Source organism: Pollachius pollachius (genome assembly GCF_949987615.1).
Source record: "Pollachius pollachius genome assembly, chromosome: 10".
NCBI classification, from domain to species: Eukaryota; Metazoa; Chordata; class Actinopteri; order Gadiformes; family Gadidae; genus Pollachius; species Pollachius pollachius.
In genome coordinates, this window is record NC_136943.1 from 2,816,153 (window position 1) to 2,830,759 (window position 14,607).

The window sequence follows — 14,607 nt, forward strand, 5'->3', positions numbered from 1 at the left end:
AAAGATCAGTTAAGTGTACTTTTAAGAAGTATACTGAAATCATACTTCAAATATTACAGTGGTAGTATACTTATTTTCAGTATATTACAGTTGAGCTCAAAGACATCCTGGCAGAAATACACTTGTAAAAATATATTGTAAATAAACTTATCAGTTATATCAGTTAGGTATACTTTTAAGATGAATACTGAAACAACACTTTAAGTACATTAGCATTGGTATATTTATTTCAAGTACACCTACATTGAACTGAAATAGATCTCAGAAGAAGCATACTTTTCCAAAAGTCTACCTAAAATATACATGAAGTATATTCCTGTAATAGGTAAAATTTACTTGGAATGAATTATGTACTTTGGAAATATAATTTTAATACACTTCAGTGCAATTAATTTTCACCAGGGAACCGCTCAGTCTAGCATAGCAGAATAAAGAGTAGAGTACAGTAGAGTATCCAGAGTGCAGTATAAGTTGTGTTACGTTGATTGTGTTGTGTTGGTTGTTGTGATGTGTTGGTTGTGTAGTTTTGTGTTGTGTGTGTGTCTGTGTCTATCTGTGTTTGTGTCTTCTGTGTGTGTGTGTGTCTTCTGTGTGTGTCTTCTGTGTGTGTGTGTGTTCTCTGTGTGTGTGTGTGTGTGTGTCTTCTGTGTGTGTGTGTGTGTGTGATCTCTCTGTCTTTGTGTGTGTGTGTGTGTGTGTGTGTGTGTGTGTGTGTGAGATGGCTGGTTTTAAGGAGCCTCACCTGGCCCAGTCTGATTGGACTCTGGCTCTGGGAGAGGCTGCACACCTGCTGCTCGTTGAGTAATCAGTGGGCAGAGGTTAGACCACACGCAGCCTGGCAGTGGAGGAACGGGCCATGGGGCAGCCCCTGCTCAAACTACAATAAACCGGTTCTAACCTACCCTGCGTCCCCGTCTGGAGCAGCCCTCCGGGTTATCTAGCTGGCGGGGTGCAGGGACATGATACAACTTGTGTTGTATTCGCTGTGCGTTGTCATGCCCTGTTTCTGCAGAAGCTCCAAAGAAGGTCTGCTCTGAGGAGAACATAGCAGACCTCCTCCGTCACCACCACCTGCTGTGGCAGGCTGCCGGTCAGCGGGTTACCGTCAACAGACTGCCAGTCAGCGCGTTACCGTCAGCAGGCTGCCGGTCAGTATGCCCACTGCCTCCTCACTTCTTAACTGGCTGACTGTGTAAACAAACAGGTGAGAGCATGAACCATTCAGACGGAGCCCAGATGGATTTCAGACGACTGATCGACACCACAGAGGAATGCTCTTCGCTCAAACATAAAGTGCACTTAACGTGTGTGTGTGTGTGTCCCTCATCATTAGTCCAGTGTGTCAGCTCTCGCTCGCTCTCGCTCCCTCTCTCTCTCTCTCTCATACACATTAATAACTCGGGCGTCCAGTGGGGTTATTGTATCATAAACACCCTGACAATAGCGGCGTGGCCCCCAGAGTTCCTTCAGACCGGTCCCTACGGAGTCGGAGGGGCCCCCGGCCGACACCGACGTGACCCCATAAGTCAGTGTGAGCCAGGGGCCCCTGTCCTCCGCTCCTCATTGTCCCGCTCCCAGGAGCCGCCCCGTCGGACGCAGAGTGGGGCTTTGATACGCGGGAGGGCCGCGGGGCCCTCGGGCCGTCGGGGCCCGCAGGAATGCACCCTACCTCCCCCCCCTACAATGGAGGTGTCAACCATGAATGTGTTTACCGGACCCGCCACACACACACACACACACACACACACACACACAGAGTCCCTGCACTACCACCGGGAAACCCCGTGCCACGGAGTACTTCCTCCCACTGGGTTCTGTTGGGGAGGGGGGGGTTGCCTAGCGACCGTCTGTCAGGGTGGAGGCTCTCAGCCTGACGGAGGCTGGCTGGCTGGCAGGCTGCTGCTTCACATGACGCAGCTCCAACCACGTCAGGTCCATCAGTCGGTTGGTTAGTGCGTTTGATAGGTCGTTAGGGAGTTAGGGGGTGAGTTAGTTTGATCGTTTGTTGTATGGTTTGCTTGTGAGTTAGTTGGTTGGTTAGTTTTGATAGCCAGTTGTTTGTAGACAGTGGGTTGGTTGGTTGGTTTGGTTATTTGGTTATTTAGTCAGTTAGTTGTTCTGTAGATGGTTAGTTGGTGGGTTGGTTAGTTGGTTCGATTTAGTCAGTTAGTTTTTCTGTAGACGGTTAGTTGGTGGGTTGTTTGATGGTTGTCTGGTCATTCAGCTGGCTAAAAGATACTTTAAAGGAATAGAACATCTTATTGAGTATTAAAGTAAATACTGTAGACTCTAGTATACACAGTGAGAGTTCTTCCTCCTGGTTCTGACGTGCGGAGGAACCGGCTGCAGAATGATCCTCAGCGTTCCTCCGGTCCTCCGGGGCTGAGTGATGCTTCGGTCAACACTCAAATATTAGCTTTGGACTCGAGCAGAGTCCGAGCTCCGCGGACCTCAGGAGGGATGTACAGACCCTCTGTGTACCAGGTCCGGGTCCACTCCCACCGGGGGGCCTGGTTCCTCCCCCAGGCCAAAGGTACTTGGTTCAATCCCCAGTGTCCAGACACCCATAGCGGCCCTAGAGCAAGATGGGCCCTCACCTCTACCCACTGCATGGAGTCTTTGTTTTTCTCTCTATATATATATCTATATGTATAGATATATATGCGTGTGTGTGTGTGTGTGTTTTTGTGTGTGTGTGTGCGTGCGTGCGTGTGTGTACGTGCACCAGTGGTGGAACTCCACCCTCCGCTCTCTGGTGCTCAGAGATGGGATCTGTTCTGTCGAGTTCCCCCTACCTGATGTTCATTAGGTTACCCTCTTTCTCTCTCTCTCTCTCTCTCTCTCTCTCTCTCTCTCTCTCACCCCCCGCTCTCTCTCTCTCTCTCGCTCTCTCTCTCTCTCTCACCCCCCGCTCTCTCTCTGCGAGCTCCTGCCATTGGCCGTACTCAGTTTCCATGGTGACCAGTCTCTCTCTCCCTCCTGGGGGAGAGGGGGGGGGGGGGGGGGGGGGGGGGGGGGGGACGGAAAGACATGAGGAGATTCAGATAAATTGTTTCCTGATCTTGTTATTCCTCATTTTCCATGCAAGGTTATGGTCCCATAATAAAGGACAGGGGGGAGAGGAGAGAGAGAGAGAGAGAGAGAGAGAGAGAGAGAGAGAGCGAGAGAGAGAGAGAGAGAGAGAGAGAGAGAGAGAGAGACTAGCTCCAGCTGTAGTGTCCTCTCTGTGAACACGGTGCGATGGTAGTGTCGGCTGTAGAGACATGACTGCAGATAGAGTTTCTGTCTCCAGCGTGTTCCTACGTGCTCCTGCAGCGTGTGAAGGAACCTTGGCTAGATGGGTCTGAAGCCGTACAGTACATTACAGTACTGTTCAGTATGGGACTGAAGCCGTACAGTACAGTACAGTACAGTAGGCACCCACAGTCTGTAACAGTATTTAGTAGAAGTTTCAAGTATTTCAGCAGTGTGTAGTATTCGAGCAGAATGTAGTCTTTCGGCAGTATGTAGTATTTGAGCAGTATCTAGTATTTCAATCATGTGGTGGCTGTATATTCTACATCCCACTCTACTGTACTCTATGTTCTATTATATTCTGCTGTATTGTACTCTATTGTGGTCTGTCCGGTGTAGATGTAACAGGAAGTGAGGTGGATCAGACTTCCTGCTGACGGACATTAAGCACCGACCGGAGGGATCGGTGTTATCTCTGCTGCTGCGCCACCTCCAGAGTGCTGCACCCGACACCGATGCAGTATGCTATCTGAACACACACACACACACACACACACACCACTGCGTTGCCCAGATCATTGAGGCTCTCAGGAGCCCGACCCCGTGACCCCTGGAGCGCCCGTTACCATGGTGACATCAGCCTCGACGGCAGACCTTAACGCTGAGGTAACGTAGCGCTCTTCCGGAATTCCAGTGCGGGCAAATCCAATTAACGTCTCGTTAATGTTGTGGGGTAGGGGTGGAGCTGGAGAGGGTGGTGGAGGTGGAGGTGGTGACGGGGGAGGTGGTGGTGGTGGTGGTGGTTGGAGGAGGAAGAGGAGGCCTGGGGTTAAATGGGGACCCAGGCTATTAGTGCAGCCAGTGGGAGGCCTGGAGTCTGTCCTGGTCTGTCTGACCTCTGACCACGGAGAAACCTCTCTCCTCTCCCCTCTCTCCTCCTCTCCTCTACCCTCTCCTCTCACCTCCTCTCCGCTCTCCTCTCTCCTCTCTCCTCTCTCCTCTCCTCTCACCTCCCCTCCTCTCCTCTCTCTTCTCCTCTCCTCTCCCCTTTCCTCTCCCCTCTCCTCTCCCCTCTCCTCTCCTCTCCTCTCCTCTCCTCTCAGCCACCAAAGGCTGGAGGGTTGGGCGGCTACACAAACACTAAAGTAGAGTAAACACTAAATAATCACTGCTGACAACAAACACTCTCCTCTGAAACATCCCAGCGTGGACGAGTCTTTCAGCTCCCGCCTCTGAAAGGAGCATTGATTGACATTTAAATGAATCTGATTCCCCGCTCCGCATGCACAAGTCGGAGTGAACAAAGCTTTTTATAAACCGCTCGCCTTAAAGCGCAAATTGAAAGCAGCGTTGCATTGTGGGATCGCTCTGAAAGGCTCCCCATCTGCTGCCGGACAGAAATGTCAACCCTGGTTATTAATAAAGCAGAACTTCCCATCGCTGTAGCGGAGCTTCTGCCGTTTCAGCGCCCGACTGTTGTACTTCCACACATCGCCACCTCAGGGTCAAATCTGCATACTATGAATATTCAAATGAGCGTTGATCAGCAATCGGCTGGTGGATCGTTAGCTGACGGCGTTCACAGCGATTCTTTAAAAGGTGAAAGTGTCGGCCTCGGAGCCAAACCGGGTTCATTAACGACCCCAGCAACACTGCAGTTAGAATAAAGTTGTGTGTGTGTGTGTGTGTGTGTGTGTGTGTGTGTGTGTGTGTGTGTGTGTGTGTGTGTGTGTGTTTGGCTATTTTCCTCCAGAAAGACACAAACGCACACACACATACACACAGGACCCTTTGAGGAAGTGGTTTCTAACATGTTTTCCAGTTCATTACCTCCTCTCTCCCCTGCTGTGAGTGAGGCTGTCAGCAACACAACAGCCAATAGGATGCCTGCCTTTAGATTCCTTCACTCCCCTAGCCCCTCCCCCTTCCTTTTCTCTCTCTCTCTCTCTCTCTCTCTCTCTCTCTCTCTCTCTCCAGTCACCACACAAATCAATAAATGCATATTATCCAGCAGTATTATATCCACATTTAATTGGTATCGACAATTTGATCTACACACAAACACATGCACATACCACATACAAATATACACTGATAAACATAAATACACAAATGAAATACTCATAAATACAGATACACAATAAAGAAACACAATGAAGATATTAAACAAAGAAGCACAATAAAGACACTCAAGATACAATATAAATATACACACTTAAGTCTTTCTCTGAGCTGGTCGTAGAATTTAGAAAGCACCACTAGTACTCTGCCAACACCTGCCTGAGATGATGTATATATGTATATAGATATAGATATAGATATCTATCTATATACACACACACAGGCACCTGTCTGCTGGGCTGCCAATTACCCCAGATGATGTCTGGTGGAGCAGGTGGAGGTGAGTGGGGTCGACCACCGGAGCCAGCCAGGGGCCCCTCTGTGGCCCCGGGCTGGGGCCCCTCTGTGGCCCCGGGCTGGCCCCTGCAGTCCCTCTCTTGTATTTATAGACAACACCGGCCCCAGACCCAGGAGCACCCCGCCACCAGGGGGGGAGGGGAGAGGGGGAGGGGGGAAAGAGGTCGGATCAGGAAGTGTGTGGCATGTTGTTGTTTAAAGGTGTGAAGGTATGTGACCTCACCGCTGCTGTCATCCAATCAGGAGTCTTGGGGGAACTCGGGAGATGAGTCAGCAGGCGCGACAAGAAGGACAAAGGAAGTGTGGTGATGAACATGATGTCATGGTGCTTTCTTCACTTCCCCTCCATCTCAGGTTCCTGGGTGGTGTTCACTCTTCCTACACCGTAGCGGTGTGAGGAGCAGAACCAGTTTGGGTACTGGGTGAGAGATGGTTCTGGGTCGAGTCTTCAGAGCGGTTCTCCAGGAGCAGTTCTCTCAGGAGAAGTCCTGTAGGGGCTGCTGCCCTCCGGTCCAGGATAATAAGAAGATACCCAGAGAAGCATTGGGGCAGCTGGTTATAGCGGCCATTAGCCTGTTTATAGCGGCCATTAGCCTGGTTAAAGCGGCCATTAGCCTGGTTATAGTGGCCATTAGCCTGGTTATAGCAGCCATTAGCCTGGTTATAGTGGCCATTAGCCTGGTTATAGCGGCCATTAGCCTGGTTATAGTGGCCATTAGCCTGGTTATAGCGGCCATTAGCCTGGTTATAATGGCCATTAGCCTGGTTATAGCGGCCATTAGCCTGGTTATAGCGGCCATTAGCCTGGTTATAGCGGCGTTTAGCCTGGTTTTAGCAGCCATTAGCCTGGTTATAGTGGCCATTAGCCTGGTTATAGCGGCCATTAGCCTGGTTATAGTGGCCATTAGCCTGGTTATAGTGGCCATTAGCCTGGTTATAATGGCCATTAGCCTGGTTATAGAGGCCATTAGCCTGGTTATAGCGGCGTTTAGCCTGGTTTTAGCAGCCATTAGCCTGGTTATAGTGGCCATTAGCCTGGTTATAGTGGCCATTAGCCTGGTTATAGCGGCCATTAGCCTGGTTATAGCGGCCATTAGCCTGGTTATAGCGGCGTTTAGCCTGGTTTTAGCAGCCATTAGCCTGGTTATAGTGGCCATTAGCCTGGTTATAGCGGCCATTAGCCTGGTTATAGTGGCCATTAGCCTGGTTATAGTGGCCATTAGCCTGGTTATAATGGCCATTAGCCTGGTTATAGAGGCCATTAGCCTGGTTATAGCGGCGTTTAGCCTGGTTTTAGCAGCCATTAGCCTGGTTATAGTGGCCATTAGCCTGGTTATAGTGGCCATTAGCCTAGTTATAGTGGCCATAAGCCTGGTTATAGTGGCCATTAGCCTGGTTATAGTGGCCATTAGCCGCTACCGCTAGGATAGCAGAGAGGCCTCATAACACATCAAGTGGAACCTGACATCGAGAGACAGCGATGTCAGCAGAAAGAGGGGAGAGAGAGAGAGAGAGAGAGGGAGAGAGAGGGGGGATATATATATATATATAGACAGAGAGAGAGAGAGAGAGAGAGAGAGAAACAGGGAGGATATATAGAGGAGAGAGAGTTTCTACACGCGTTTCCTCCTGTGTGTCGTCTTAGGAGCAGGTTCAGCTCACTGAGATAAGATCAAGTGATAGACCGCTGTACACTCAGACCATCTTCATGGAGATGATAGACCGCCGTACACTCAGACCGGGGGTCTCCATGCGGTCGGCCTTCAGTCTTGTCACGTGTCAGGGTCTCCAGCACTTCATTGTGTGGATTTCATCTGCATAACAACAGAATGCAGCTCAGCGGCGTCTATTCATGTGCCTCTAATAGGTCCTGATGTCTGCGTGTATAATATGGATATCAGTCATATACATTCTATACAGGCTGCAGATCGCTCTTCATCTTCCTCTTTCAATCTCTGCTGTTCTTTCTTTCTCCTTTCTATTGCTGTTTTTTTCCTTCAATCTCTCCTCGCCTCTCCTCTCCTTTTCCCCTCTCCTCTCCTCCCCTCTCCTCTCCTCCCCTCTTCTCTCCTTTTCCCCTCTCCTCTCCTCCCCTCCCCTCTCCTCTCCTCTCCTCTTCCCCTCTCGCTCCTAACCTCCCTCTCCTCCTCTCATCGCCTCCTTCTCCTACCGGCTCCTCTCCTCTCCCCTCCTCCTCTCTTTGTTTAAGTATAAAGCCCCGTGTTCTGTGATGGTGTGTGATCTGTGATAGCGTGTGTTCTGTGATTAGAGGCTCTTGTTCTGCGGTAGTGTGTGTTCTGTAATTTGAGGGTCTGGTTCTGTGATAGCGTATGTTCTGTGATTTGAGGCTCTTGTTCTGTGATAGTGTGTGTTCTGTGATAGTGTGTGTTCTGTAATTCGAGGGTCTGGTTCTGTGATAGTGTGTGTTCTGTGATAGCGTGTGTTCTGTGATTAGAGGCTCTTGTTCTGTGATAGTGTGTGTTCTGTGATAGTGTGTGTTCTGTAATTTGAGGGTCTGGTTCTGTGATAGCGTGTGTTCTGTGATTTGAGGCTCTTGTTCTGTGATAGTGTGTGTTCTGTGATAGTGTGTGTTCTGTAATTCGAGGGTCTGGTTCTGTGATAGTGTGTGTTCTGTGATAGCGTGTGTTCTGTGATTAGAGGCTCTTGTTCTGTGATAGTGTGTGTTCTGTGATAGTGTGTGTTCTGTAATTCGAGGGTCTGGTTCTATGATAGCGTGTATTCTGTGATTAGAGGCTCTTGTTCTGTGATAGTGTGTGTTCTGTAATTTGAGGGTCTGGTTCTGTGATAGCGTGTGTTCTGTGATTAGAGGCTCTTGTTCTGTGATAGTGTGTGTTCTGTGATAGTGTGTGTTCTGTAATTCGAGGGTCTGGTTCTGTGATAGTGTGTGTTCTGTAATTCGAGGGTCTGGTTCTGTGATAGTGTGTGTTCTGTAATTCGAGGGTCTGGTTCTGTGATAGTGTGTGTTCTGTAATTCGAGGGTCTGGTTCTGTGATAGTGTGTGCTCTGTAATTCGAGGGTCTGGTTCTGTGATAGTGTGTGTTCTGTAATTCGAGGGTCTGGTTCTGTGATAGAGTGTGTTCTGTAATTCTAGGGTCTGGTTCTGTGATAGTGTGTGTTCTGTAATTCGAGGGTCTGGTTCTGTGATAGAGTGTGTTCTTTGCAGATCAATTCCTCCTCAGTGAGCCTCACCAGCTGATGAGGCAGAAACACAATTGATCCATTACTAAAACAACAGGCTGCAATCTAAAGTACAATGTGCTGCGCTGGAATCCATATCGCTGATGGGCTGAGGAAAACACCAGAAGGTCAGTGGAAACAGAGTGTTGTCCAAGTTTGGCTATTGGAGACTTCTCCAAGGCACTCTGGTGTTGTTGGATCAGGGTCTTTCTCCGCCGACACTTGGTTTGAAGAAACACTTAGGCTCACACAGGCTGCTGCGGAGGGAAATCAAAAGGACGGTTTACACACACACACACGCACACCAAACATTTTGTAAAGAGGAAATGTCGGTTGTGCAATTTTGTTTAACTTGTGGACATTTGAATTACACACATATTTCATATTTAATGTGAGGATATTGACTTGAAATCTACAATTCAGAGAGATTCTATCAGAGTTCTAACTACGTCCACACAAACACACATACGTTACACACACACACACACACACACACACACACACACGCACACACACTCACACACACACACACACACACACACACACACACACACACACACACACACACACACAAAGCCTCTTCAGACCAGCCACAGACCAGCTTGGAATGGCTGGCAGGTTGTTCAGACGGATGTGTGTGTGTGTGTGTGTGTGTGTGTGTGTGTGTGTGTGTGTGTGTGTGTGTGTGTGTGTGTGTGTTTGGAGGGCGGGAAGCTTGGTCTTTTAGGGCGTGATTTATAATTGAGAGGTGTTTACATACACACACACAGAGAGCACTTCATGACCAGGGAGAGAGAGGGAGGGGGGAGGAAGACCTCAAACCCTTTTAAATTGGAATTTTCCGGTGGTCAGGGAGGTAGGGGGTGAGGAGGAGGTGGGGGTGAGGTTCAGGTGGAGGGGTGTTGGGTGGAGGTGAGGGGCTGGGGGGGAGACGGGTGGTGTTTACGTCAGCTGACGTCGCGGTGTGGACTCCAGCCTCACTATTGAACAAGGCGCAGGAGGGAGTCAGCGCGTGCTGACGTCGCACCCAGCAGCGCCCCCGGCGGCCAACACGCGCCAACACACGCAGGCTCACGCCGACACGTTTCATGGTAAACATCTGGTATCTTTAATGAGGCTATGGCGAATTACCAGCCATGTTCCTCGCAAATGTCCGCAATATTTTAATAACTAGATACTGTGGTGTTGTAACTGTTTATTTATTTTTATATTGTTATATTTATTTTTTTATTTACTTAACTTATTATTTATTAAAATCCCTGATCTATTGTGGTCTGACTTAGAACCAGCTTCAGATCCAGTCCCCTCCGAAGTCTCTCCCAAAAGGTCAGAAACCAAATACATATGATATACAGACTTTATAACGACTACTCTTCCACTCTCTATTCATTCTGGCGTATCGCTAGACTTCGTCCTATAAACGTTATCCTCTGGCTCCCTCGTGTGGTGTGTTCAACTATTGCATTCACTATGTTGTAAAGAATATGAATCAGTGAAATATATATTTCCTTTTTTTGTATCTTATGGTCAGAATATGTGGTACATTGAAGAGCAGAATGAATAACCGATTGCTGTCAGGTGTTTTCCTTCTCTGTTAAAATCCTTTAAAATGACGAATTTTTCCCATTTCTTTCGGAGTCAAAAAGAAACAGAAGTAGCTGTATATTATTTTATGAACCACTTCTAATAAACAATTCACCAAATAAACAGATATTTGAAAGTAAGCACAGAACACAGTATGCGACATGTTGACAACATGGTAACCGTAGTTGGTGAGTGAGCTAATCCAAAACACCAGATGACATCACAGGATGACATCACAGGATGACATCACACGATGACATCACATGATGACGTCACAAGACGACATCACGAGACAACATCACCCGATGACGTCATCTGATGGCATCCCCCGATGGCATCACCCGATGACATCACCCGAAGGCATCACCCGAAGACATCGGCCGATGGCATCACCCGATGACATCACCCGATGACATCACCCGATGACATCACATGATGACGTCACAAGACGACATCACAAGACAACATCACCCGATGACATCACCCGATGACATCCCCCGATGGCATCAGGCGTATGGTCTCCTCCCGGTATTGGACCTCCATCATCCCCCCGCGGCCGGTCCTGACGAAGGACGAGTAGCTCCGGGGTCGCGACCCCACGTGGTCCAGGACCTCCTGCCGGACGACGGGGTCACGACCCCGGAACACCATCAGGACCAGGCAGCCCCCCGGGTGGAGCAGCCCCCCGCCCTCCAGGGCCCGCAGGTCAGGGAGGTAGTGCTGGGGGTCGTGGTCCATCAGGACCAGGTCCAGACCCCCCTCCTCCACCTCCTGGTCGCCATGGAGACGCCGCCCCAGCCCAGCGATGGCCTCGGCTGAGCTGCAGGTCAGCACCTCGAACTGGAGAGGAGATACAGAAGGCCTACTGTCAGAACAATTAACATGTTATTACATAGTACATCTACTGTTATTACACTTAAAATGGTATAACACTTAACATGTTATTACACAGTACATCTACTGTTATTACACTTAAAAGGGTAAAAGACTTAACATGTTATTACACAGTACATCTACTGTTATTACACTTAAAATGGTATAACACTTAACATGTTATTACACAGTACATCTACTGTTATTACACTTAAAATGGTAAAAGACTTAACATGTTATTACACAGTACATCTACTGTTATTACACTTAAAATGGTATAAGACTTAACATGTTATTACACAGTACATCTACTGTTATTACACTTAAAATGGTATAACACTTAACATGTTATTACACAGTACATCTACTGTTATTACACTTAAAATGGTATAACACTTAACATGTTATTAAACAGTACATCTACTGTTATTATAACACATGTAATAACACTTAACATGTTATTACCCTTGTTACTTGACTTGTTATTGTTATTACACCTAATAAGATGTTATAACACAGCACATCTACTGTTACCTACTGATGTCAAAACATGTTATAACCTTTTATATAACTATAGATTATATTACAACTTTCTATTATATTCTAAAGTCTTTTAAAAAAATCGATGGCTTCTTTAAACATCAGCCTGTACACACACACACACACACACACACACACACACACACACACACACACACACACACACACACACACACGCGCGTGCGTGTCCGGGTGTGCTCCTCCCACCTGGCGGTGTTTGAACCCGGCCACCAGCACCAGCTCCTCCCCCAGCTCGGCGCAGAGGGGGTCCGCCTCCACCGCCAGCAGCCGGCCAGCAGGGGGCAGCAGCCTCAGGGTCCGCACCGCGCTGTAGCCACAGCCCAGGCCTAGCTCCAGCGCGCGGCGCGGGGCCGCGCGCACCACCGCCTCGTCCAGCTGCGCCCCTACAGGACGGAAGGGGAAACGCGCCCAGTCGGAATAACACGGACGCTTACACTTACTTACTTACTTGCTACGGTACGTACTTCGCTTACACGTTGTACACTCAACCAGCAGAATACACACGCATTATTATAATTACAGATTATCAATGTAAATGATCTAGTGAAAGAAATGAATTGTTGAAGTTCAGGAATCGGTATCGGGAAGAAAAGAATGGTATCGGAAGATCTCTGATGACGATCCATTCCTTTGGTATAACAACAACGCAACGAAACAGGAAACCGGGTGTGACACGGCGCGGTTTGAAACCTTTACAGTTGACCACTGCTGGTTGGTGCTCGCCAATCACGCACTTACAGAGCCCCGCCTCCAGCCGCTTGATTGGTCAAAAAAAAAAAAAAAAACAAGAAGCAACCGGGAGTGAAACCCCCCCTCCTCGACCAGGACAAACATTTAGGACCAAAGAACGGATCCACGAGTGGTTCTGAGCAGAACCAGACGGACCTCTGAGCCACTCTACACTTTATAACATGCATAACACAGTGCATCCACTGTTATAATACCACATGTTATTACACCTAATAACATGTTATAACACAGTACATCTACTGTTATAATACCACGTGTTATTACACATAATAACATGTTATAACACAGTACATCTACTGTTATAATACCACATGTTATTACACCTAATAACATGTTATAACACAGTACATCTACTGTTATCATACCACATGTCATTACACCTAATAACATGTTATAGCACAGTACATCTACTGTTATAATACCACATGTTATTACACCTAATAACATGTTATAACACAGTACATCTACTGTTATCATACCACATGTTATTACACCTAATAACATGTTATAACACACTACATCTACTGTTATAATACCACATGTTACCTCACCTAATATAATGTTATAACACTTAATAACATGTTATAACACACTACATCTACTGCTATCTACTGCTATCGCCACATGCTGTTACACGTTGTAACACGTGATAACACTGAATAACGTGTTATAACATCACATGGTATGACACCTATTAACATGCTGTAACAGATCACCACCAGACCGACCTCTGACCCTCCCCAGGTGCAGGGCGTGGTGTGTCTCGGCGTAGCGGTCAAAGGTCTCCAGCACGCTGTCCGCCCGGCCGTGGGTGCACCGGGAGAACACAAAGGCGTGGGTCTTCCTGGGGCACGCCGGCCCCCGAGCCCACCGCAGCACCCGGCTCAGAGCGCCCCGCCCCGCGGCGCGGACCCACCGCTGACGGGCCAGCAGGCCCAGCAGGCCCAGCAGGGGGACGGAGAGCGGGACCAGCCACATCTGGAGAGAGAGAGGAGGTTCGTGAAGTCAATCAGAGTGGAACACGCCCCCCCCCCGGAACCTGATTGGCCGCCCCGGTTGCCGCCCAATTTGACCTGCCGGTTGATAGGACTTTGAACATGTCAATCAAAATGAACTGTTTTCACAAGGTAACGCATGAAACGACCGAATCAAGACCTGTGTGGTTTTGGAGGTAATACACAAGCATAGAGGAAATACACAAATACTTATACAACGTTGTGTTAATACAGAGGAAATACACAAATACTTATACAACATTGTGTTAATACAGAGGAAATACACAAATACTTATACAACGTTGCGTTAATACAGAGGAAATACACAAATACTTATACAACGTTGTGTTAATATAGACGTAATACACACATACTTATACAGCGTTGAGTTAATATAGAAGTAATACACACACACTTATACAACGTTGTGTTAATATAGATGTAATACACGCATACTTAAACAACGTTGTGTAGATGAAATACACAAATACTTATACAACGTTGTGTGAATATAGCCTAGATGCAATACACACACTTACACAAGTTTGTGTTAATATATAAAGCCAAAACACACATCAGGTAACATCGTTGTGTATATTTCAGCACTATCCTCAGCAGACCTCGGCTCGGCAGGAGGGAACAGGTACAAACCGGTTATAGCAGCAGAGTCCAGGTACAGACCCGGTACCGCAGTGGAGTCCCGGTACAGACCCGGTACCGCAGTAGAGTCCCGGTACAGACCCGGTTCGACCCAGTACCGCAGCAGAGTCCCGGCACAGACCCGGTACCGCAGCAGAATTCCTGCAAAGAGCAGGTACCGCAGTATTGTCCCGGTACAGACCCGGTCCCTCACACACTCACCTGTCACACACAACAGGACCCGGAGGACTTACCTGTCACCCACAGCAGTCCCACTTCGACGGAGCCACGCGGGTAACCAGGAAACAGAGCGTCACCTGCAGAGAGGTGGGCGGGGTCACCTGCGGACAGGTGG

The 14,607-nt window shown here is 48.3% G+C and overlaps 1 protein-coding gene across 2 annotated transcripts; it reads right to left on the bottom strand.

Annotated features, from left to right (window-relative positions):
* Positions 1-10,536: 10,536 nt before the first annotated feature.
* Positions 10,537-14,552, bottom strand: LOC307081375 (transmembrane O-methyltransferase homolog). Of its 2 annotated transcripts, none has more exons than XM_079744528.1 (4): positions 14,507-14,552; positions 13,347-13,596; positions 12,055-12,251; positions 10,537-11,274 (listed from the first exon to the last, which is right to left on the bottom strand). In XM_079744528.1, exons 2-4 carry the CDS (start codon positions 13,594-13,596, stop codon positions 10,915-10,917), a joined length of 807 nt encoding a protein of 268 aa, XP_079600654.1. In that variant the 5' UTR covers positions 14,507-14,552; the 3' UTR covers positions 10,537-10,914. The 2 variants fall into 2 exon arrangements, with proteins under 2 accessions (XP_079600654.1, XP_079600655.1); XM_079744529.1 differs by lacking the exon at positions 14,507-14,552 and adding an exon at positions 14,265-14,491.
* Between the last annotated feature and the right edge of the window lie 55 nt (positions 14,553-14,607).